This window comes from Azolla caroliniana, unplaced genomic scaffold, assembly GCF_043228905.1.
Source record: "Azolla caroliniana isolate FFs.n. ecotype wild unplaced genomic scaffold, voAzoCaro1.0.p SCAF_13, whole genome shotgun sequence".
Lineage (NCBI taxonomy): Eukaryota > Viridiplantae > Streptophyta > Polypodiopsida > Salviniales > Salviniaceae > Azolla > Azolla caroliniana.
This window is the reverse complement of record NW_028230448.1, coordinates 18492193-18515570: the sequence shown is the minus strand read 5'-3', so window position 1 is coordinate 18515570 and position 23378 is coordinate 18492193. Positions and strand designations below refer to the sequence as shown.

At 36.4% G+C, this 23378-nt stretch overlaps 3 protein-coding genes across 6 annotated transcripts; all 3 read left to right on the top strand.

Annotated features, from left to right (window-relative positions):
• Positions 1-7: 7 nt before the first annotated feature.
• LOC147856503 (Optic atrophy 3 protein (OPA3)) lies at positions 8-7053 on the top strand. The gene is made up of 4 exons (XM_087329861.1): positions 8-324; positions 5906-6040; positions 6174-6260; positions 6356-7053. The coding sequence occupies exons 1-4, from the start codon at positions 196-198 to the stop codon at positions 6491-6493; spliced, it is 489 nt and encodes a 162-aa protein (XP_087185987.1). The 5' UTR covers positions 8-195; the 3' UTR covers positions 6494-7053.
• Positions 7054-9163: 2110 nt separating this feature from the next.
• Positions 9164-11819, top strand: LOC147856502 (uncharacterized). 2 transcript variants are annotated; one of them, XM_087328990.1, is made up of 5 exons: positions 9164-9406; positions 9734-10001; positions 10357-10612; positions 11272-11463; positions 11653-11819. In XM_087328990.1, exons 2-5 carry the CDS (start codon positions 9781-9783, stop codon positions 11704-11706), a joined length of 723 nt encoding a protein of 240 aa, XP_087185116.1. In that variant the 5' UTR covers positions 9164-9406; positions 9734-9780; the 3' UTR covers positions 11707-11819. The 2 variants fall into 2 exon arrangements, with proteins under 2 accessions (XP_087185116.1, XP_087185114.1); XM_087328988.1 differs by having other exon boundaries at positions 9712-10001.
• Positions 11820-14745: 2926 nt separating this feature from the next.
• DPL1 (dihydrosphingosine phosphate lyase) lies at positions 14746-23225 on the top strand. Of its 3 annotated transcripts, XR_015530698.1 has the most exons (17): positions 14746-14970; positions 16397-16439; positions 16540-16585; positions 16688-16833; positions 19676-19735; positions 19999-20223; positions 20301-20442; positions 20533-20583; positions 20669-20760; positions 21164-21290; positions 21398-21413; positions 21577-21684; positions 21788-21842; positions 21924-22070; positions 22467-22525; positions 22643-22721; positions 22821-22933. XR_015530698.1 is itself a non-coding variant. In XM_087329454.1 (16 exons), exons 1-16 carry the CDS (start codon positions 14802-14804, stop codon positions 22941-22943), a joined length of 1629 nt encoding a protein of 542 aa, XP_087185580.1. In that variant the 5' UTR covers positions 14750-14801; the 3' UTR covers positions 22944-23225. The 3 variants fall into 3 exon arrangements, 2 of the variants coding, with proteins under 2 accessions (XP_087185581.1, XP_087185580.1); XM_087329454.1 differs by lacking the exon at positions 22467-22525 and having other exon boundaries at positions 14750-14970; positions 22821-23225; XM_087329455.1 differs by lacking the exons at positions 21398-21413; positions 22467-22525 and having other exon boundaries at positions 14749-14970; positions 21164-21312; positions 21583-21684; positions 22821-23225.
• Positions 23226-23378: the final 153 nt, after the last annotated feature.

Sequence of the window (23378 nt, the reverse complement as noted above, 5' to 3'; positions counted from 1 at the left end):
CAAGAAAATATTAAGAAGGTCAAAGGCACAGACAGTGGAGTTCCTCAGAGTAAAAGGAAACAAACTCTGATAATAGAAGCAGAGCACCATGATCCTGCCCTTTGCGAAACCCTAATTATAGAACGCGACAGCGACCATGTTCCTTCCCTTTGCAAAAACCTAGACGCGGAGCAGAACAGAACAGATCAGAGCACCATGATCCTTCCCTTTGCGAAGCTCGGTGCCTTAGCTCTTCGCAGTCTTAGTAAACCTCTCGCCTCCAGAGTCAAATCACAGGCAGCTCGCCATGAACGCTTCCGGAAGATCATTGAAAGATTTGCTCAGGTATTTATTTCTTCATCAGTCAGCTCGTGCACGTGCACTTGTTCTGCAATGGATCTAATTTACATTTAGAAATTTAAGGATACTTATATTTATGTATATTTATTTTCTGTATAATGGCCAAGTTTGAAGCTTTGCTTATTCATTAATGTATACTTATGAGTAGATACAACTCTATATATATGTAGGTCTACTTATACGTTTGTATATGTATATATAGTCTAACTTGACATCTATGTCTATAATATATGGAATGGGAAAATGATAGCTGAAAGACATTAAGTATCGAAAAGTGGGAACTTAGAGGTAACAGTTTGTATCAGTAGACGAGCGATAATTTCCTCATATATTTAGAACATTTTTTTGTCGGCCTAGATCTGTGAGCAAGTTATAGCACTCTTATATTGCATTGTAATCAACAAAGAGTTCATGTGGCCATTCATGAAATTTGGCATCACTTATTTGTGATGGATGCAAGTTGGAAGGCACACAATGAATATGCCTTCATTATCATTTCCATGATTCATTTTTGGACTGTACTCCAGAGAAGTCTCAAGATGTGCACTTTTCAACTCAATGCCATGCAATCATGAATGTTTCGACTATAGTCACAACTCGAAGAGAGGCAATGTTTTCCATGAGATCCATTGTTCATTCATAAGTGGGCCACAACCATCCATGCTAATCAGTTTATCCATACCACAAATATAATCTTTTGCAAACGGAGGGAATATATGTAGGAAACATCCACAACCTCTTCCATCAAAGAATTGTTTGTCCCATTTGGGCCATTATTTGTTGTTAACACGTAAATGGCCTCATTGCAGCACTTGAAGATAATGTCATCTTAGGTCAATGTATCATGCCTTGAAACATTAAATAGATGGCATTTTTGAACATCTTTCCAAACACATTTGGAATGATGGTGCATCTGAATATGTACATACCTTGAAATATTAATAGCATCTGAATATGTGGCCATTTTACAACTTCGAAACCCAGACATTAAGAAGTTGGAATTTCTAAAGGTCTCTCCATTCATTCAAAACAATGGTGCAACTGTAAGAAAATAAAATGTATGTCGTACAATTGTTTTCTTCAAAATTAAGAAACGTCATTGACATTAACAAAGGAGCACTCACACCAAGAGATAAACTTTGGAGAATTTTGATACCATGAAAGAGATTATAGGATAAACAACAGGGCTCATGTGGATATGAGGAAGGGGTTACAAGACATTTATATCTAAAATGGTTATTGTCAAGCATCAACATAGCATTGAATGTTCATTTACCATGTGAACTTCCGTCAGAAAACTAATACCATGACCAAATAGGTGAAAAATGTAGTTCATATCATCAATGAAGATTGCAAACTTGAGCCATGAGTGGTGATTGTGGCGCCTCAATGCCCAGTTGATCTAGCCAAGGTGCTTGAAAGGGGATCCACCTTCCCTGGGTCATGTATAAGAAGGGGATTGGGGTCTATTAAAGGGGTTTAATCACTTTTGAGGAAGGTAATCTATCTATTGGGGTTAATGTTATTAGGGTGAAATGTAAAAGAAAAGCTGAAGGTGTGAAAACTGCCTCTATCTGTAATCTATCTATGTTGTTCATGAGGTGTTGTTGCCTGGAGTGCACTTCTTACTCAGCAAAGTTCTCTCACATCGAGGTTGTGCAGGGGTTTCAAGCCGATGTCTACCCTTTTGGGGGCAAACCAGCTAAGAATGGCCGTCAATTGTTCTTAATGGTGCTAAAGAAGTGCTAACCACTTTGGAAATTACTCATTAATCTCTCAACTATACTTGACTTAATTAAGAGATGATTATACCCAATCCTAAAAACTTAACAAAAGAAGAAACAAGAAAATATGATAGGAGAATACACCACACTTAGATGAATCAAATTATTCCATATTAATACAAAATACATTAAGTACTTACGATAGAATACTTACAACTTAAGCTCTTTGATATAAACGAGGGGGAGAGAGATTAAGAGGATTTAAGCTCTAGACTAAAGTGAAAAAATGAAGAAGAAATTCCAAAGCCACCAAATGTCTTTATGGTCTTTTACATTATGTGGGCCCATTCATACTATATTGGCCAATATGTCTTTGTCTTTCGTCCTTTTATGTCTCATCCCCCTTTTTCTTGTCCGTAGACTTGTTCCTTTGGTACCAATGATATTGTGATGCTGTTGGAAAGGCATGGGAAGTGAAGCGTACAATATGTACTTAACACGAGGTGCCTGATTCTTGCATGTGTTGTGTCTAATATAACTCGGTTGTAGCATTAGGCCTACCTCAAAAATAGGCTTTTGTTTCGAAAGGGGCACCCATCTCCCCTTTCTTGGATGAATTATCTACCAGAAGATTTGTACCTTAGGACCTAGGTTAGCAGCTCTCCCAAGCCAATGGCATGGATGTCTTAGGTATGAATTATCACCTTAAAATATATAAAGTAAGCAAATATGAGGATGAAAGAACAGACAAAAATAGAATCATCAAATGATAACAGTTGAGAGATTATTAAATATAAGGTTTCACAATGTTTGACATCATAGTTCATTGCGAACTATACTCAACAAGTTCAATAACACCAGTGGCCATCCTAAGCCCTGTGCTTGTTGAGAAAAGCTGTTATTAGCAGCAGCTGTAAGTAGATGCTCATGGTCTTTCTACTCCCCCCTAGATGCTAGGCGAGGCTCAGATGAGGGGAAAAGAAAAAAGAAGAACCTCCTCTGTAGGTTGGGAGTGTGGCTGCTAAGAGAACCTCCTCTATAGGGTTGGGAGGGAGGGATAAAAGAAGATAGGTCTGTGTGCTCTTTGGCAAAAAAAATCAGGCTAAGGATATGGAGACCTCACTGCTCTGATACCATGTGAGAAAAGCTGTTAATAGCAGCATCAGAACAGTTAGAACAAAATAGACACAGCCAAGCTGTGAGAAGGCTCTTAGACAGCAGTAGGAAAAATGGTTGCAAAGAGTAGAGCTTGTTTTTAAGTAGCAACAAAAGTAAAAGTCTTTACAAAAGAGGCTGGTATAGCCTATTTATTACAAAATTGGGGAAAGTGGGTGAAATGGTTGTTTGGTAGCTAAATGACTCTTGTACTACCAAACAGGTACAATAAATTAGGAATAAGAGGGAATATCTTGGAAAAAGTGGAAGAGAGAAAAGGCATTTAAAGCGTTGCAGATTCTAGAGAGAGAAGGCATTTAAAGGGTTGCAGGTTCTAGAGAGAGATTAATCTAGGAAGAGAGAATGTAGAACAAAGATAATAAAGATGAAAGAGAGTGCAGGTCTGGAGCTGCCACCTTCGAACAGTTTTCTCGACATGACTATGCTTTAGAGACCTTCTACATAAGTTATATTGAAGTATGGTATTAGAGCTAGGATTATAGATGAAATAGTAGGTTTGGTTTATGCCTTTCTCCTCTTACCTTCTATGTGATGTTGTATGTTCACACTTACATGTGTAAGTTTGTGTTTGTTTGGTGATTATAGCTGTGTGATAATGTGCAAATGTGGATTTGTAAATGTGAGTATGTATATTTGTATAGTTAGTATTAAGTAATATTTTGCCGCTATGTGCATATGTGCTTGTGTGTGTTGTTGTATAATGATATGTGTGTTTGTTATAGTAAATTTAGTTTTCAAGTTGGGTGTGAGGGGTGTAGAGTTTAGGAACTTATTATTATTATTGAACTTCAGGTATATTTTAGGAACATAAAGTTCTTCCCTAGGTGTTTGAGTGTGTAGCCTATCCACTCAAACATTGGTATTCTAAACATAGCCAAAGCCTAATTATTGAAACTGGATAATGTTGAAGATGATGACCAAACACATTGTACCCCGAAAACAAGAGGAAATTGCTGGAAAAGAGAAAGATGAATGGTGGAGACCGTACAGAGAACTTTTAAGAAACAGTGAGAGCCATCAATGTCTTTGACATGAGTGCCATCAAGGAGAAGGAAGAGACCCCCAGAGAAGCAGCTTCTTTGGTGGCAAACTACGATATGTATAATGTTATCTTAAGGAAATTAAATGGCCCAAATGAAACATTATTTCCACTTCAGCAAAGTTGTAAGGGCACATCCAGGATTTGTTGCCTCATTGTGGAGATTGTTAGTGGGAAAAAACATGTTGAACATTTTTAAGCAATTATCAGGAAACCTACCCATTCCATGGTCATCAATTAGGACCGTTATCATCCACATAGGCATTTTTATGTTGATGCCTTGGTCTATCATAAATGTCCGGATCATTGTCACAAAAAATTCGCATTAGTGACTGGGCAGTATTCCAATTATAACCATGCAACAAATGTAAGAGCTCCCAAAGCAAAGGAACTCAAGATTGACATACATCATAAAAAAGCTAGCTGAACATGGATATAACCATTGTTGCCCAGTCACATGCTCAATTGTGCCCATTTAGTCTCGATTCCCCACACTGGGATATGACCAAAGTAGAAAATAATAGAGTTATCTGAACAAATATCATTAAACTGGATAATGAAAAAACCCAGATTAGACCTGTAGTGATTTTTGGTAGGAAACTGGCCTATTATGTGGCCTCTTTTGACATACATTGTAGGAAGTATTCAGCATCAAGCCCTCTGTTTGGACACACATCTATATTATCTGATCTATAGTGCGATAGGGCAGCTCAAGACCTCTTCACGTCAGTTGAGGTTGAGACATGCAGATGTGCATGCAAATATTTGAAGAATTAACCCATTACTTGTAATCAGGATGTGGGATAAGAGGACTAGGTTGTTTTCCATTGTACCCTATTTTATGAAATAAAAAGACACAATTACCTCTCTAAACAAGGCTTTGGCCGACGTTGCAAGGTAATGGAATACGAAGACCAATGATGATTGGGTCAATTTTTGTTAGAAAGCAAGAGAGAAGTTGGTGGACAACAATATACTACCACAAAACCTCGTCAACAAAGAACCATCATAATTTTCTTTGGCTCCATCTATCCTTCTCAAGCTACAAGTCAATCAAGGGTAACAAGTAGGGCCTCAACCACAACACTGGAAAGGGGCTACAATAGATTGGGCAATAGTAATCTGCCACACACATAGGCCATGCACATCTAACCATGATCCTATAGTTCCTGTTATTGACAAACCAAAGCCATTTGCTTGCTTTGGTGACTTTTCCATTGTGGATCCCCCCATGTTGGCAATCTCTTGAAGGCAGAAGTTTCAGTTCATCTATAATGTTAAGTCCGTAGCTAACAAGATTATCTGATACCCTAGGCAGTGTTGGTAATTTAGTTATATCTCTGTTTTGGTTTGTTGTCAAATATTGACACAACAGTTTAAGATGCAATATCTTATTTAGCCTCACAAACCATTATGGTCGTTTAAAATAAATTAATATTTCTTTCTTTGTTTCTGCATATATGAAATTGTGTGTGCTTCTTTTTCAAGCTATGTGATGCTTGTCAGATACTTTACAGTAATTGTGGAGCATCCATTCTGTTTCAGGTGTTTCCATTTCATCAGACAAATGTATTGATGGATAAATAGATAGATTGTTTATTGATGGAAGAACTCATGTGTCTTACAGGCAAATCACAAGTTTACGGTGACTATACAAAGACGCCTATATGGTCATGCGACAAATGTGGAGATCCGACCTTTGGACCCAGAGAAAGCAGTGCAGGCAGCTTCTGATCTTCTCGGAGAGATCCTAATATTCTCGGTGCTTTCTCCACTTCAGTCATACTTGCTTCTCAACACACAAAGTTTTATCGTGTCAATAGTAATTTTATTTTATGCTAGACCATGTTAAACATTTATTAAAGGCCTGTTTTTTTTCACTTTTTATGTTATAGGTTGCAGCAGCTGTTGTACTGTTTGAAGTTCAAAGAAGTGCCAGATCAGAAGCTCGGAAAGAAGAGGCAAGAAAGAATGAGCTCGAGGTTAGAATTTTCTTTATTCTTTTTTGTTTTATGCTAGAGTCTTGATCTTTATATCTCATATAGTCAAGGGATTTGTTTTGAGCTAAACATGCCAGGAAATAGCAGCAAGGGTGCATGCATTAGAGGAAAATTTTGAAAATTTTGTGAAAGGTCAAGGCAGTTCAACTTGGCTACCCTTCCAGCTATCTCAAAAACTTGAAAAAGGAACAACATCAGGAGAGGCAACTTCATAGTCTGTCAACATTAAATGCACATATCATAAAGGGTTAGGCCATTCAGATGGCCTACCTCAAGTTAAAACAATAAAAATGGGGTGGGGAGTGATTTGTCTCGTTGATCTCATTAACAAACAAGACCTTGGGTTTCCTAACTAGTTACAGTGAAGGATCTTGGTCTTGTTAAAGAGGACTATAGTTGGATACCGTAAATAACACTGACCACTTCCCCCACAGCCGCCCACTGCCCACATCAAGGTTCTCGTTACCATATAGAGCAATGATACAATTCTTTTGTGAAGCATTTTTGCAAAAACTCACATTATTCCATGCATCTTTCCGTAGCATGTAAGCTCTTGTACTTTCAGGACTACCCATGGCTTATCATGGGACACCATTGATTGATGGAAGTTTTGTTTGAATAGCACATTCTATTTGTTTCTCAATGTTCTTATTCAGTAATAATCGCTCCGCTACACTTCAAACAAACACTTCTTTCTTGCATCCCTCTTTCGTATTGCCATGCACACTATGTTTGTGTAGTATGATGAATAAAAAAAAGCTAAATTAGTGTATCATATAGCAATTTGAATAGCGAATCCTTTTGTTTTTCTATTTTATATTTCCAAATAATTTGGATACCATATGGAAGATCAAGAACAATAGATGCTCTCCCTTGTCAAATGTACTCCCAAAAATGGAAGGCATAATGAAAGAGGCCATAATATATTCTTTTGTTTATTTTTTTGTGATTAGGGAGGGATTAACTCCAACTCTTTTAATTGCCATTTAGATACTGATCACCCTAATGAAATGTAACTCATTAATTGAATCAAGTAACTAAAGTACACAATGCGTCACTAATATTGTGAGCTCCTCCATATTAATGTATTTATAAGGTTAGGTTGTATAAGTGTTCTTTGTTGATAGAAGTTTGTGTGAAAGCATAGAATTTCTTCATCACATTGAGTCAATCAATATGAGGGTTAACATATTTTCCAATTATGACAATATAAAATGAAGCTAAATACAATGCTCTATCAACATATGTGTCCTTGTGATGTGGATATGCTGTTTCAAACAATGACAATTTGATAAGGCATTTGTTTTATCGTTAAAAAATTATCAACACATTTACTTTGAGATACATAATACATCAATTTAGGTACAAGTATGAATCTGAAAATCATGGCTTAATCATGCTTGCTTAAGGTTAGCTTGTGTGTAACATTATGTCTTCACATCAAAGCAGTAGAAATTTTAGATTTGGTTTATTTCTTGGGAATTAAGATAAGAATCATTATTCTTTTGTGCAAATTTTAATCTAAGTTTCAGCAATAATAATAAGCCCATGTGGGAATGTTGAAAGAGGGCAAACAAACTCTACAATAAAATTAAATGTAGCAAATGATTTCAAACTACTCTTGAACATGAGCACCCTTTGTAGGCATCTAGGGTATATAATTTTCCTTGTTGCTTTAAGAGACCTGTTAGAAGTGACATGTCAAATTTATAAAGCTATTTGTTATAAGTGCCATGTTAATTATGACAAAAAAATCTTCAATGATGTTCACATCTTTTGTCATAGGCCATTTTGTATAGTTAGCATGTATCGATTTGTTTTTCCTAATTTATATGTGCAGCAAGCTCTACATGAACCCACTAACTTTGAACTTTTTCACCTTATGTTGCGACAATACCACATTTATGTGCGACGTATCATCTACCAAATATTAAATTTCGATAGGTATTATTATTGCTCCATTGAATCACAATTTATTGCCATTCATATCAACTTTGATGAGATGGACATTGTTGATAGTAAGAATAGATCAATCATTATATCTTGGAGGAAATTGTTTGTTGCTTGTCTCTATGGTGAACCTGTGGTTAGTCCATCCCAACCTCTTTCACTTAAAAATTTATTTTAAGCTTTTCTTGATTGAAATAGAAGCCAGTGAACAAACTAAATGATTTTGTGTTTGCAACTTCTCTCGGCTCAATCCCTTTTGACTCGAGACAAAATATGAGAAAAATATTATCTTTACTTTAAAGATAATCCTCGGGTCATTTAATGCAATGCAAAGGCAACAAATTTCCAGAAAAGAAGAGAGGTTTACCACCCTCTAAATAATCGGGTTACATATTGCCTCATAAGTTGACATTAATATGTCAAAACTTGGAAAGTGTTCCCCTCCGTAATTGACTATCTTATCTGAAGATAGACATTGGTAACTACCTACCTAGCATGAATCCAAGAGCACGAGGCTAAGTTTGATACCCCATAGTGTACTTTGTAGGCATGCATAATATTTCGTGCTTAGAGTCATCATTATAACAACACACAAATACATGTCTATAATCATTTTAAAAGTACATTATATATCTCATTCATATGTGTAAAGCCCATGCAACTGCAATCATGGTTTTCCTCACGATGGTTTTCTTGTCAAAGTTTATGCTCGAAACCATATAGCAAGTGGCCCATTCTTGCACTCCTCATAATTAACCTTGGGAAATGGAAATCGATGTTCTTCGAACCACTAACTTGAATTGAGATTAGATTGTTGAGCCACCACGACAATTAATTTGCCCTAATTTCTGAGAAATAACAAAAATGCCCTCATGTTTGTAATGTGATTGGGGAACTTTGCATTATAAATTATAATTGTAAATTTGTAATTTGATCGGGAACTTTGTGATTAGATTTTCTTTCTTTCTTTTCCTGTCTGTTCTGTTCCTCACATGCTCATCCCTTCTGCGTACGTTCCTGTCTCGTCTTGTCTTCAAGGAATGGTGGCCATGGAAGCAACCTTTCATACTCCCTGGGTGTTTCGCAATAGCAAAGAAAACGCCAAAGACTTCCTTCGTCCTCGTGCTTCTTCACATCATAATGATGCATACCCACACTTGGATCATCTGGATGCTTCAGTAAGTGTTTTCCATTCTCTTTTCACCGTTATCCTTCCACCATCTGTATTGTCTAAATCTGTATTTTTTTTTCTTGATCCTGAAACAGAAGTAGAGCTGTGATCAATCTATTTGTGTTTTTATCATTTTGTTGAACACTGGTTTTCCTAAGCATCGTTTTTGGAAAATAATTACTTTAACACTCTACCAAAAAATTGTTTTCTCGCCTATGATTTCGTGTTCATATATATATCCAACAAAAATCAGCAACTATATTTTCTCTAAAAGATCATTGTAGTAGAGAAATGGATCTAAACCGTTAGCAGTTTCTACCTGGAATGCAATTAGGGAAGGCAGCGCAAGACAAACAATCACATCTTCTCTATAGACCATATATGGACTTCTTATGGAGTGCATTATCAACGTCAGCTACAGGATTAAAATGTGAACCTTTAGATAGAGAATTAAGGTTACAGAAGAGCCAGAAGGGTCGAGATGGTGCTGAGATACATAATTGGTTACTTTCAAGTGATCGGTTACACCGTATTAGGTTTACGTATTTCGACGCAGGAAATGGTGCCCAAGCATTCAACAGCCTTCTTTATCCACATCATAGGTATGTTTCCTTATTACCTGGCTCTATCATTTGCTCTCTTTTTTGCAAATATTTCCTTGTGTTATATATAGACTTGGTTTCTGTTTTTTATGGGATGTGTAGTACTTTGTATTGACATGAAACATGCCATAAACGTGTGGCTTTAATGTCTGTTATGTTCATGATGACATGCTTATGTCTCTAAACTGACATGCAGATATGCTAGGAATTTTGTTACTATATGCTTTTGAATTTGTCTAGTAGGAAAAAATTATCAATGTATATATAGAAGTGTGTGTATGCGTTTCCCCTTGTAGGAGTTCATTCAGGAATTTGTTTGAAGCATCTTGACATGGCTCGTGATTTGCATGTGCAGATTTGACTTGCCTTTATTAGGGATCGATCTTCTCTCTTTTGGCAAACAGAAAATATTGTGTGTTGTTGATTTTCAACCACTTTCTCAGAGCCCAGATTATCTCGAGAAGTATACATCTCAACTGACTCCGATTCGAAATGAGTTTGCTGAATATTGCAGCAGAATGACAAAAGACATCTACAATGAAGACATGTTCTTTTCAAAAGAGTTGATCTTCTACCGCTCGGATAAGGGAGCTGCCGATCCGGCATTGCAGGTAATGTAGTTTATCCCAGACCCTCATTGATTCTGTGATATGAAAAAAAGGTGCACTTTGTAACAAACAAATTTATTCTGTGAGAATATACATAGGTTTTGGAAGAAAACATAGCATATCATCGATTTCAGCAAATGTGCATGCACATAATAATCCAATACTGATTTTGATACCAACATACAAACACTCATAATGATGCATATTCAATGATAGATAGATGCTGACGCAAACACAGACACAAACATATAAAGAGAACGAGACAAATATAAGTATTTGTTTTCAAGACAGCTGTGCATCCCTTGCAAAATAGCAACCTGGAGGGGGTCTTAGAAAAGAGCACAAAATTGCAATATTTGGGGAAGAGAAAATGATTCAAAAAATTCTCTCAAAACTTCAATATTTCTCTGATGCCCTTAGTTAACCCCCAAAGTAGCATGTCTAATTTCTCTTTTGCAGGCTAACTAAGGGCGTTTGGGAAATAACAGAAAGTTAGGAATATTGTTAGGAAATAATAAAGTTATCCACATAACCTTTGTATTGTATTGTATTGAGGATCATAATAAAATCTATGCTTATTACTTGTATTCATGTTTTTCCTGTTGGAACATCAAAGGATATATATGAGCTATTAAGAAGTGGTAATTTTCTGCACAAAATAGGTTCCTGATGGATCATTCTTTAGAGTCTACAAAGCTTATGTGATGAGCTACTTGAACTTACTGGAGTCATCAGATCCACAAGACGATCCTTCTTTTCAAGCGAATGTGAAAAGGCAGCAAGCAGGCTATGATATTTATTCTTTCAATCGTGACCCGGCGATTAAGTTCCTTTCAGTGTATTTCGGAGAGAAGGTAACTTATCATGCCTCTTTTTTAGTATGCTCTCATAGGTCATTCTGGTCTTTTAGAGTCATTGAGATATCATTTTTCTTCGCTCAAGTTTCGATTCGTTAACTTCGAATTGCAAGCTCAGTTTTTTTATAATGCTCAGGTTATGTATATTTTTTGCTTATTACTTTCTTTGTGGGCTTTTTGTTCCAGTGGAGCAAACGAATGGCTGAGGAATTTCTTTTTCCCCTTGCCCAGATCCAATAAAAGAACAAATCATTCAAAGCATTCTTGAACACTTGAATATCCATTCTTTGGTTGTAACATATTTGAATTATGAACCTCTATAGATTTGAATAGAAATTGTATTCCTCATGAACTATGTGATGTTCCTATATCTAATTAAGATCAAGAACTCCAACTATCACGATGAAAATTTTCAAAACGTTATCCACGATCTAGTCAAACAAAATTAATTATGAATGCCATAAATGATATGCATGAGAATCTTAAGTTGGTATAATTGATCAGGTTTAATCAAGGCATAAGCTTGACATGCATGGTTCTTAAGGCTTTCAAGTGCATGTTCGTAAACATACAATGTGACTTGTCCTTTTGTTTGTAAGGGATCAAATTGGACAGCAAATTGTGACATGTCATTTTGTTGCATGGCATATAATGAATCGCACATCCTAGTGGAACCTTGGCGCTTCAATTGAGGGATGGCCTTGAGAGAGGCCATACATGCATGTTGAAGTGGCTCAATAGTTGGTTGTGGTTCAAATAGAAAAGCCTTTTCATCATGGCATTAAGCATTTTGATGATGAAGTTTGCCATGTTCAAGTGGGTACTAAGGTGGTTTCTTGATGCGAGATTTTTTTTAAAAGTTTGCTTCTTTCAAATTGGAGGAGTTGGGGCAATGTCTTGTGGAGGAGATGGCATGCTATGTAAAAAGGGTTGTATGCCTCCTACATAGATAAATTCCAATTGAACATTTGGCTAAACATAGCATTGAGCACACCAAAGGTGGGGATTCAAACGTTTGCCTAAGATTACATGCTTCTTCTCTAACTAGATACTCTAATATTCCCTCCCAACATTGTTGTTTGTTTGTGGAGAAGCATGTGTACCTAGTCTGTTGATACCTAGTCTGTTGATAGATGTTGTCTCATTCCAATATTTAAGCATACACAAACCTTCTACTTCTATTGGTTAAGCCTCACCATGGCCACCAAGTGTTGATGGCCATTATGTATCATTGTTGTGGTCTATTGGTTATTTTATTTATCTAGTTAGTGGTTATTTTGTTCTTCGTAATATGCATACGATTAACATGCACAACACACCATCCTACTCGAGGGTTAGATTAGTAAATACAAGTTGAGGGCATCATTTTAAAGTAAATATATCCTTTCCGGAAGGAGGACATAACACTTTGGATAGAGTTCTAGCTCAAATGTTTTTACTTTGAACCCTTGCCTAATAACTCTTATGCACATTCCATGTATAGCATAGAATGACAGAGAAGAGTACAAGCATGTGTCAACAACAATGTCTGACGGTACCAACAATTAACATAAAAGTTTGATACAAATTTATGTATAAATTAATTAGACGTAGAATAGGTAAATGTTAGAGCAATTTCTTATACTAGTATAGAGGGATCCAAATTTAACCAATCAACAGCCACACATCACAATTGCACCACTTAAATACATTTGCCCAGTGAATGCTATTGTTTAACTTTTAATGTATTATTTCTTGGGTTGCTTTACTACTAATTCCTTTCATGTTAAAAGATCACCTTAATACCTAATTAAGTATGCATTTTTCTAGTTTACACTCGTGGACATCCAACCATCGAAAACCCATTGAATAGCCACCACTAAGAAAACCAAGTTTATCATATCACTAAAGTTTACTGACCATTTGCTAGTCAGAGATGTTCAAAATGTGAAGACAATATTGTCATTGAATACACTCGATCATCCTTCAATGAATAGACAAACTGAATGTAAAAATGAAAATGTATACTTCATGCATTTGTTAATGGCAAACAAATGGATCGGGACGATTTGTTTTGAGTTCTAGAGTTAATGCATGTCAAATGCAAAACATGTTGATGTGATTCACTTTCTATTGCTTGAACATTTAAAGCACGAAGTGAAAATGTGAACTCAGATTATCAACTATTGTTTTAGGATGCTACTTGAATGAAATTCTAAAATTGAATAAATTCATGGGTACATATTTGGATCAACTGGGTTCGATGTTGCACGTTGACTCTTTTTCATTTTGGTACAAATCATGCACATTTAACAATTATCTGTTCCTCAAGGTTGGGCTTTACATGGTGTCCCTCTAGAGTCAAACAAACTATTATTCAACAATCTATCTATTCATTCTTCAAGCATACAAAGGAAGCAATCCTCTCTCTCTCTCTCTCTCACACACACACACACACAATGCCCTTTTTCGTAAAAAAGTAGCTTTCAGTAGGAAAGAAAAATATCACTCACACTAACTTGCAATGAAACTATCTCTCTCTCTCTCACACACACACACACACACAAACAAACCAAGCCCAATCCTTGCACAAATTTCTCTCATAACCACAATGTGCACTCTCAATTGCAACATTCATTGGTTAAGTTCTTGAACATATATCACGTGAAATGTAATATTTTATGTCTCATGTGTCATATTTGACCTCTAAAGACGATAATAGGATCTCTCTCTCTCTCTCTCTCTCTCTAAAGATGATGATTGTGTAAACACCCTATTTTGTTGTAAACCAATTATCTCATGGGCTAACTTTGGCCTTAGAAGACATTACTATTTCTTTCTTTCTTTCTCTCTCTCTCTCGTAGTTTCTACCTTTAAACAACACGACAAAACAAAAAGCTCATAATTTCTTCAAGATGAGTTGATATTTAAAGGCAACTCCTTTGAGAACAAGGTGCGATTCTAGAACTTGATCACGAGGGCTGTCAAATCAGATTTCCTTTCAAACTTCGGAATCTCTCTCTCTCTCTCTCTCTCTCTCTCTCTCATTCTTGATTTTCATATTTCAAATATTACATGGCCTTTGAATTGTAGGTGGACAATGGATACTAAGATTTTGGGAATTTTCAAGAAAATGAGTCCTTTTTTAGCCACACCGAGAGCGAGAGGACAGATTCGTTATTTTCCAAAATTAGGTGCCCTCTTTTCTATTATAGTAAACAAACGCGAATTACTTACTTCACTTCGATTTTGTTTCCTACAACACTCTAAAGACGAAAAACAAACACACTTCATCTGGAGACTCTCATGAATTGAGTAAACTCAAATTTCAATCGATTCTCTGCAGAGAAGCAGCGATGGCGATGGAGATTTCCGCAGTCCTTTCGCAGGTCCGATCCTCTCTCAACCGTCGCCTCTCTCAGTACGAGCCCCTGTCCCTCCTCCTCACCCCCTTCCTCGCTTCCCTCTTCATCTTCGTCCTCCTCCCTTCCTTCATCTCGCTTCTCGACGAGCTTCAGCACCAAGGTATGTGCGCTCCGAACTTCTCACTCCGTTTCCTCCCCCCCTGTACTGTCACCGTCTCCTTTACCGTTTTCCGTTTGTTCCTCATGTGCGATCTCTCTTACACGGTCCGTTTCTATGGAGAAACGAATATGTCTTACACTATTGGTTTCTGCTCTGTCACTGTTTCCTTTTTGCTTCTGGTATTTTTCCTCTCTTGCACTGCCAGTTTCCCTGTAGAAAATCATTATCTTTTACCCAGTTGGTTTCTGGCCTGTTAAGCTTTCATTTGTCCTCACTTTTTGCTGATACAGTCTGTTTCCAATTCCATGGACAAAGACTGATCTTTTACACCTTCGGTTTCAGTCCTGTTCTGGTTTCGTTCACGATTTCTTTTTATTTCTGTTTCTGGTTCTCCTACACTGTGTGATCCCGTTTCCTTTTTCCAGTATTTTCATTTCTTTCTATTCCAGTTTCTCTCTCTTTCGATATTACATCAATGTATTCCCTTTGATAGGTGTTACTGTTTTCATACAGTTGTCGGTTTCCGTTTTCTCTGTTCGATTTTGGTTTCACTTCGAACTTTTATCTGGTTGGTACTTTCTGATATATATCTCTGTTTACACAGTTGGTTCCAGTTCTCTTCGCTTTTCTTCTATTTCTGCATATTTGATTCCCTTTCACATATCAAATCAGTCTGATATATTTCTATTTCTGTTTCTTCACCGTCCAAATCCTTAATATTTGCTCGATTTCGGTTTTTCTTTGAATTTAAAATCTAGTGATTTTGTATTGCAAATGGATTGTGACATTATTGTAAGTTCGTCTCAAGGTAGACAGTTTTATTCTGCCTCTCATAAAGGCAATTTTTGTCAGTTTTTTCATAATCGTCTGATTATGGCAAATTTATTTTTATTTTAGTTTAAACTCCTCACAAAATCACACGGTTCTGTTCATAATCTCTTTCTTTTGTGGTGAACAGTCACACTTATTTGTCTGTTTTTGAATGATTGAAGAACTTTTCAGTCAATTTTTGATAATCATTGTGCCGTACGACTGTAAATTCCAAGCATCAAAGGGTTATATTGCTGTAAAATTCCTCATGGAAGAACATAGTGTTGTTCATAAAGTCTTTCCTTTGTGGTACATACTATTTCTTCCATATCGTTTTCAGGATTAAGGCATGTTTCGGTATTGATCGTTGTGTAGTATCATAAAAAGTGGTAATGTCATGTAAACTTCTCATAGAAACCCATGCAACGTTCATAATTCTTTCCCACTGATAGTTGTCTCTTTCATATACTTTGTGAGATTGAAGGCATTTTCTTGTCTATTTGTTTTGGTGTTATCTAGTTGTATTAAAACATCGATTGTTCGATTCCTGTGAATTCATCAGCGGAACATATAGCTTTCTTTCCCGTTTGATAAGTCTCACTTATATGTTTTGCAGGATTAAAGACATATATGTCATCTGTTTTGATGATGATATTACAGTAAGTCTTGTGATTATTCTCTTCTGCCTTCTTAGTGGTCATTTTCGACTAGCATACGATTTGGAAATGTCCTTATTGGTTGAGCTGATGTTTACCACAGAAAAGTTCCAGGAATCAAAAAAAAAATTCAGAAGCAAAAGGAAGAGGTTTCTTTCAATAATCACTGTTTCCATTCCCACCTCCTATATTAAAATCACATACCACTTTGGTTTCACACTTACATGTGAACACTCATTGTTGCTTTTCAGGTTATAAGTAAAATGAGGAGTGGCATTAAGTCCAGGAATAAACTATTGGAATTGCCTCTTAAAGGGCTGGGTGATAAAGTTATTGAGAGTTTGAAATCCGAGAAATCAAAAGATGCGGCATGGCAAGGAAAAAGTTCTGGAGCAGTGTAGGTACTATCATCATTAAAAGAAGTAATAGTGCAAACATTTTTCTATGAAGGAAACATAGAGAAAATTTAATCTAATTATCTAGCTATACACATATCCTTGGATGAGTTCAGCCATACACTGCATGGTAGATGTTTTATACTATCAATGCTAACCATCATATATTTCACCTATTTGTTATCATGTTTTATTTTTGCCCTTTTATCATGTTATTTAATAATTCAAAGGCAAGATCACATCACATGCTCAGTCTGAACAGGGTGCCAATAGCTCCTAAAAGGAGCCAGAGCTGCCATCCCTGGGATCAGGTTATAGTTTGTCCAGTTAGCGTTGGTTTTTTTCATTTGTGAAGTTATGCCTTTTAAGGCCATTTTATCTTAGGCCCCACAACACTTACAACCAGTGAGTGAATGGGCTAAAATACGTTTTTGGAGGAATTGACACTTGCCAATGTGAGCGAGACTTGCCATAATCCAACAAACCTCTTTTTGACGTAGAACTCGAATTGTCTAGAACTAGTGGAGAGTTAAGTTGGGGTGCTGAAATCTGTGGGAATCATGGCTGTTTTGCACTCTTTTTTACTATCCTCAATGGAACTACCTTGGAAGCCTTCCATATGGGTTTTAGTTTAAAAAGGCTTAAACTGCTGCAGGTGTTTCTAGAATTCGGTCCTGAGAAAATATTGAAAGGGTCATCTGCCTTTGGGATTGACAGGGTATCTAATTCCTTGCTCTAGAGCAATCTATCTTTTTTAACTCTGCTGCCTAATATAAATCTCTGTCTTCTCCAATGTTTCTCAATGTTGAATATTTGTCTGTGCATTCTTTATTTTCTGCATAACAGTAAATATTTCCTACGTTTTTCAATTGTTGTAGACCAAAATTTGAACCAATAGCTATCTGTCAATGCCAATCATAATTACAAAAACATTGGCAGTAAACATTTGCATTATATAACCTCTTGGAAACTATGAAATCCTACAGGACATCATTCTGGAATAATTAGCTGCTAGAAGACCATATTGTGGGGAACTTAGCATGACAAATGGTGTTAGTGCTACTTTTACAAGCTAAAGGATTATAAGGAAAGAAGGTGCATCACAGAAATTTGAAACTTGTTTAGTAGTGGGTAAGATTATTTTATGACAAGTTGACACAATTTGATTACTCAAATTCTTCTAAATCTAGAAGAATATAATAAGAGATTCCAGAAAGTCTTATTGCATTAGCTCTTTTGGGACAATTTCACTATCTGAACAGGTCGAGATGTATTGTTGCTGTTTATAGAAAGAAATGAGGGCTATTGTGTACAGATTGATGAGACAAACATTACGTATTTGATAGAGAATTCGAACATGGCCAATGTTGTTATAAGGAAATGCATCTAAATTTAAAGGCACAAACAAAGTCCCTAAACACACAATCTTCTGGAAAGAAAGATTTCTCAGGTTACTCATGTCCAAGAAGCCATTCAAGCAGGATTTCAGTGAAGGTAAAGGATCAAAAAGAAATTCTATGGGAAGACATCAAGAAAAAAAGCTTTGATGGAAGAAGGAAATATCTTATTCGTTAAGGGACACTGCCTTATGCCTCTAATTGATTTCAGTGAAGGTAAAGGATTAAAAGTAATCTAGTGGGAAGAAATGCTATATTTGTGAAGGGACAGGGCATTATACCTCTAATTGTTCCCCAAACAGGATTTCACTAAAGGCAAAGGATCATATATGAATTCCAGTGGGAAGACATATGAAGAAAGAAAGGGAATGTTTTATTATGAAGAAAAAAGCATTATGCCGATAAATGTCCTCCCAGCAGGATTTTGGTGAACATAAAGGATCCAAAAGGAATTCTGATGGGAAAATATATCGAGTAAGAACAACTTTTATGGATAAAGGAAATGATTCATTTGTAAAGAGAAATAGCACTAGCGCCTGATTTGGTAGCTAAGGAACCATGCAGTAAAGCGCTGAGGTGTTGCTGAGGATAGGGTACAAGCCTGGATCATATGGCTATATCCTTTATTGACCATGGAGCTCAGGCAAATTTTACGGCTGCACTTTTGGCAGCAAAGTTATGCATTGGTGCAGAAGAGATGGGACATGTGGTTGAAGTAGAGCTAACATGCCAGTTACTTAAGAGTCTATTACCCTGACACTTCAGATTCATATTCAAAAGTGGAGATGTGTTGATGGGCATGCTTTGGTTATAGACGCTTCATGCATTGGTAGATACCTGCGACAAATGGAATACTACACTCTGGTCATCAGTGATCACTTATCATCCACTATTTTTCTATGTACCGTCACATGGCTATATCAGAGCTCTACCACTAGCATTACTACCATCAGTATGACTCCTAAAACTAGCCAGAGATGAGAGAGAGTGTGTTTTAATCAATCTAATGGTGTATAATGATATGGGGGAACTTCTGGGCATTGTGCAAACCATGATCCCTAAGGTCAAAATTATAGAAAGAGAAGATTTGACCCCTGAGCACAGCTCAAAAAATAAAACACCAAAATATTGTTAGATGAAACACAACGGAAATACTTGGTCATATGCATTGTAATATGTTGTGTATTAGTAATGTAGTATGCATAGTATTTAATGCAAGATAAATTTGTATTTGGTATACTATTGTCATCAAAACTTCTCCTAACAAGACTAGAGATTAACAACTCAAAATTCCATGTAATTAATGTCAATGACATGGTGTGCCCACAGTAAAGGGTGAACAGTTGATTTGGTGACTGGCATGCAGCAAAAGTTGAACTGCTATTCTAGAAATCTTAATAATCCAGAATCTGATGAGGCGAATGCTGATTGTTTTTCTCGATTTCAGATACATAGGGGGTAGTGAAACTGAAGGACATTTCAACATTCTGAATGCAGCTTATATGATGTAAGTGGCTTCTTTTTGTGTGTGAGTTAATTTGAATGAAGTAGTGGGGATTGTGCTCAGTAGAATGTTAAGATGAACAAATATCTGAATACCATTACTCTCCTTACTCTCTTTGATCATTCAATAAAAAGTACATCTTATTTCATAATAGCAAAATATCAGTTCATTATTCAATGGACATCACATCATATGCTAATAAGAAGTCAAATGATTTTAAGCTTGTTCTGATTTTTTCGATGTTTTGTGTATTATGTCATTTAAAGGTTTGCCCATACAAATCCATTACATTCAGACCTTTTCCCAAGTATATCAAAGTTTGAATCAGAGGTGGTTGGAATGACAGCTTCCTTGCTTGGTGCTAATGAAACACCTCAGAGGAGGCACATATGTGGAAATATGACCTCCGGTGGAACAGAAAGCATTTTGATGGCAGTTAAATCAACTCGAGATTATATGAGAGCAATCAAGGGTATCAGAAACCCTGAAATGTGAGCAAAAGTTAAATTTCAGTTTATGAAATTGATTAAATTAAGATCATTGTTTTAGAAAGTGCTTCATGTAACAGGATCATACCTGTATCTGCACATTCTGCATATGACAAAGCTGCTCAATATTTCAACATTAAGTTGTGGAGAGCATCTGTAGATCAAGGCTACAAAGCTGATGTTAAGAGTGTGAGACGTTTGGTCAATTCCAACACTATCCTGGTAAAAGTCCTTAATATTGTGGATATTGTGGAACTCTCCCTTCACCATGGTTTACTTTTCCGTAACACGGTATTGGAAGATCGTTTGCAGATTGTTGGCTCTGCACCAGGCTTCCCCCATGGAGTTATAGATCCTATAGAAGTAAGTAAATCTATATACTTCACAAGGCTGTTTTATGAGATTGGAGACTATTAGCTGTACTTTGAACTACTTTTTGATGGTTCAGGAGTTGGGCGCATTAGCACAGAAAAAGGGTATCTGTTTCCATGTTGATCTTTGCCTGGGTGGTTTTGTGCTCCCATTTGCACGAAAACTAGGGTAACTTTTTGGTTCACTATTTTTTTCATACTTTCTAGGTAGAAATTCTTAAATACCCAAGTTCTTTATTTTTCGAAATGCCCTAGATTTTTTAATATTTACAGAAAGTTCCTCGATCAAACACGGAAAGAGGAATTAAATGTTCTATTTGAGCAATTATACGGATAATTTAATGTTCTATTGTCCAATTCATCCCCTTCCTCTGAATTATATGGACAATTTGAGCATTATAATGTAAATTTATTTGCATTTTCTTTCTTTCGAGGATTGACGAAGGGCATTTGGTAAAATAATTAATACCTAGGGTCACTTGGGGAATTAAAGATAAACCCAAGCCACTCAGAGTTTTAGCATACTTTTAATTGATAACCATCAATTTTCTCTCGCTGTATTTTCACTGTAGGTACCCTATCCCAGAGTTTGATTTTACTGTTCCAGGAGTGACATCTATATCTGTTGATGTACATAAGTATGGACTAGGACCGAAGGGCACAAGTGTTGTGCTCTATCGGAATCATGAAATTCGTCAAGTATGTTTGTTTATTTACGCAAGTTATGATTTCTTACATTTTGCTTCTAGATTGCGCCTATACTAATTCTCTCTTGTGATATGATTTGTACATCTATGTTGCTGTAGCACCAATTTGTTGCTGGTATGTCACAAACCTTCATACTCTCTTTTGTATGATATTCTATGCATAGATTTTCATCTATACTATGCACAGATCTTCTGCATTTAGATTCATCTTATTGTAGCTGATGATGGATTATATGTAAACAAATAGGTCTTTTGCTTTTGTATTTTGCTATTTTTAGTGACAGAATGGTCAGGAGGGCTGTATATTTCACCAAGCATGGCAGGAAGTCGATCTGGTGCCCTAATTGCAGGGGCGTGGGCTTCTTTAATGTCTCTTGGAATGAATGGTAAGTATTCTTACTCAGCTACTACTTGATCTAGAGTTGTTTCAAAAGAAAATTCTATCTCTGCAACTATTTTGTGAGTATTCTCAACATTTATCCTGAATAGGGTATATGGATGCTGTACGTGAACTGATGGAAGCGTCAGAGAAGCTCCAGAAGGGGTGAGTGCGATTTCAAAGGTGAAGAACACATGAAAATCTTGCTTTCCATCCATAACATAGCACTTGATTTATTTCTTGCAGGATTTCAGAGATTCCAGATCTATACATAATTGGAAAGCCTGAGATGACCTTGGTTGCATTTGGGTCTAATGTGGTTGATATATTCAAGGTCAATGATGCGATGACCGCAAAAGGGTGGAGTCTCAATGCTTTGCAAAAACCAAACAGGTACAAAATGACAACATGTTTAGTGTTTACAACAGCATGTAAGGAGAGGGAGAAGGAGATATGAAGAGGATGACCAATTTAGTACTTTATCAATTGCACGCTAATAATACCCACAGGATTTAAAAAAACTAAATCACGGTTCAATGCTGATTAATCACCGCTTCACTTGTGATAGACTGTCTATTTTGCATCTTCCCTATCCACATGAACGAGGAAGTGAGTTCATTAGTAATCCAAATCTTGTCACCTTGAGGTTTCTGATTGCACTCTGATCTTGGTATAATACTTGATAATGGCATGTTACTTGTAGATCAATGAGAGGAAGCACTTTGCTGACCCTTGGTATAATATACCTTATCATGCCTATACTGGAAACTATTAATCTTTTTTTCGTAGGTGATGACTTCTTGTTAATGGTTTGGTTGGTGTGGTGATTTATGAGGTGGCTAAGGAAGGTTGTTAGGTCCATTCATGTACATAAATTTGTATGACGGGGAAGTTGAGGTCCAAGGGAGAGATTGCAAATCTTATTTGTGTACACATTTATGTGAGTCTTTTTGGTCTATGTGCAGTGTACATATGTGCATAACTCTACAACACGTTGCAGTAATAGAACAATTTCTTGAGGACTTGGCAGAAGCTGTGAATTTGGTAAGGGTGTCTTCCCTGCTCGTTGCAATACTGCGTGACTCATTATATACTATTTTTAACCTTTTTAAAAAAAATGTCAACTCTTTATTGCATTTTCAGGTAAAAGAGAATCCTCGGAGCTTTGAAGATGGCATGGCACCAATATATGGAGCAGCAGCAAAAATGCCAGACAGAGGAACTGTAAGGGACCTATTGCTGGCTTATATGGACAATACATGCTAACCCTACCTCATTGAATGCATTCAATTATGGTATTAAATATTTTCTTAATGGGTTTTATCGGGAGCAATTGCTCATTTGCATGATTTGTTGCTACGTTATATATACTTCATTAAAGATAATAATATAAAGTTGGTATAGCCCTATTGGCAATGACCATAAATGTAAAACCTTGAACTTGTTGATAGGTTAATGAAACACTTTAGTACCTGATATAATGTTGGAAGTGCTGGAACCATGTGAAGGGAACAGTATGAAATAATATATTATTTTTTGGGCTTTTTATTTCTCATGGACTCTACTGTCCAAATTCTTTCTTTGGCAAAGAGCACGGAAGTCTATAAATATTATTTTCTTAGATTCATTGGAACAGTTCATTTGAGATTGTTGGTCTGCTTGAGGTTATGTTAACTTTTGATAATTTCTATTGGTCTAACT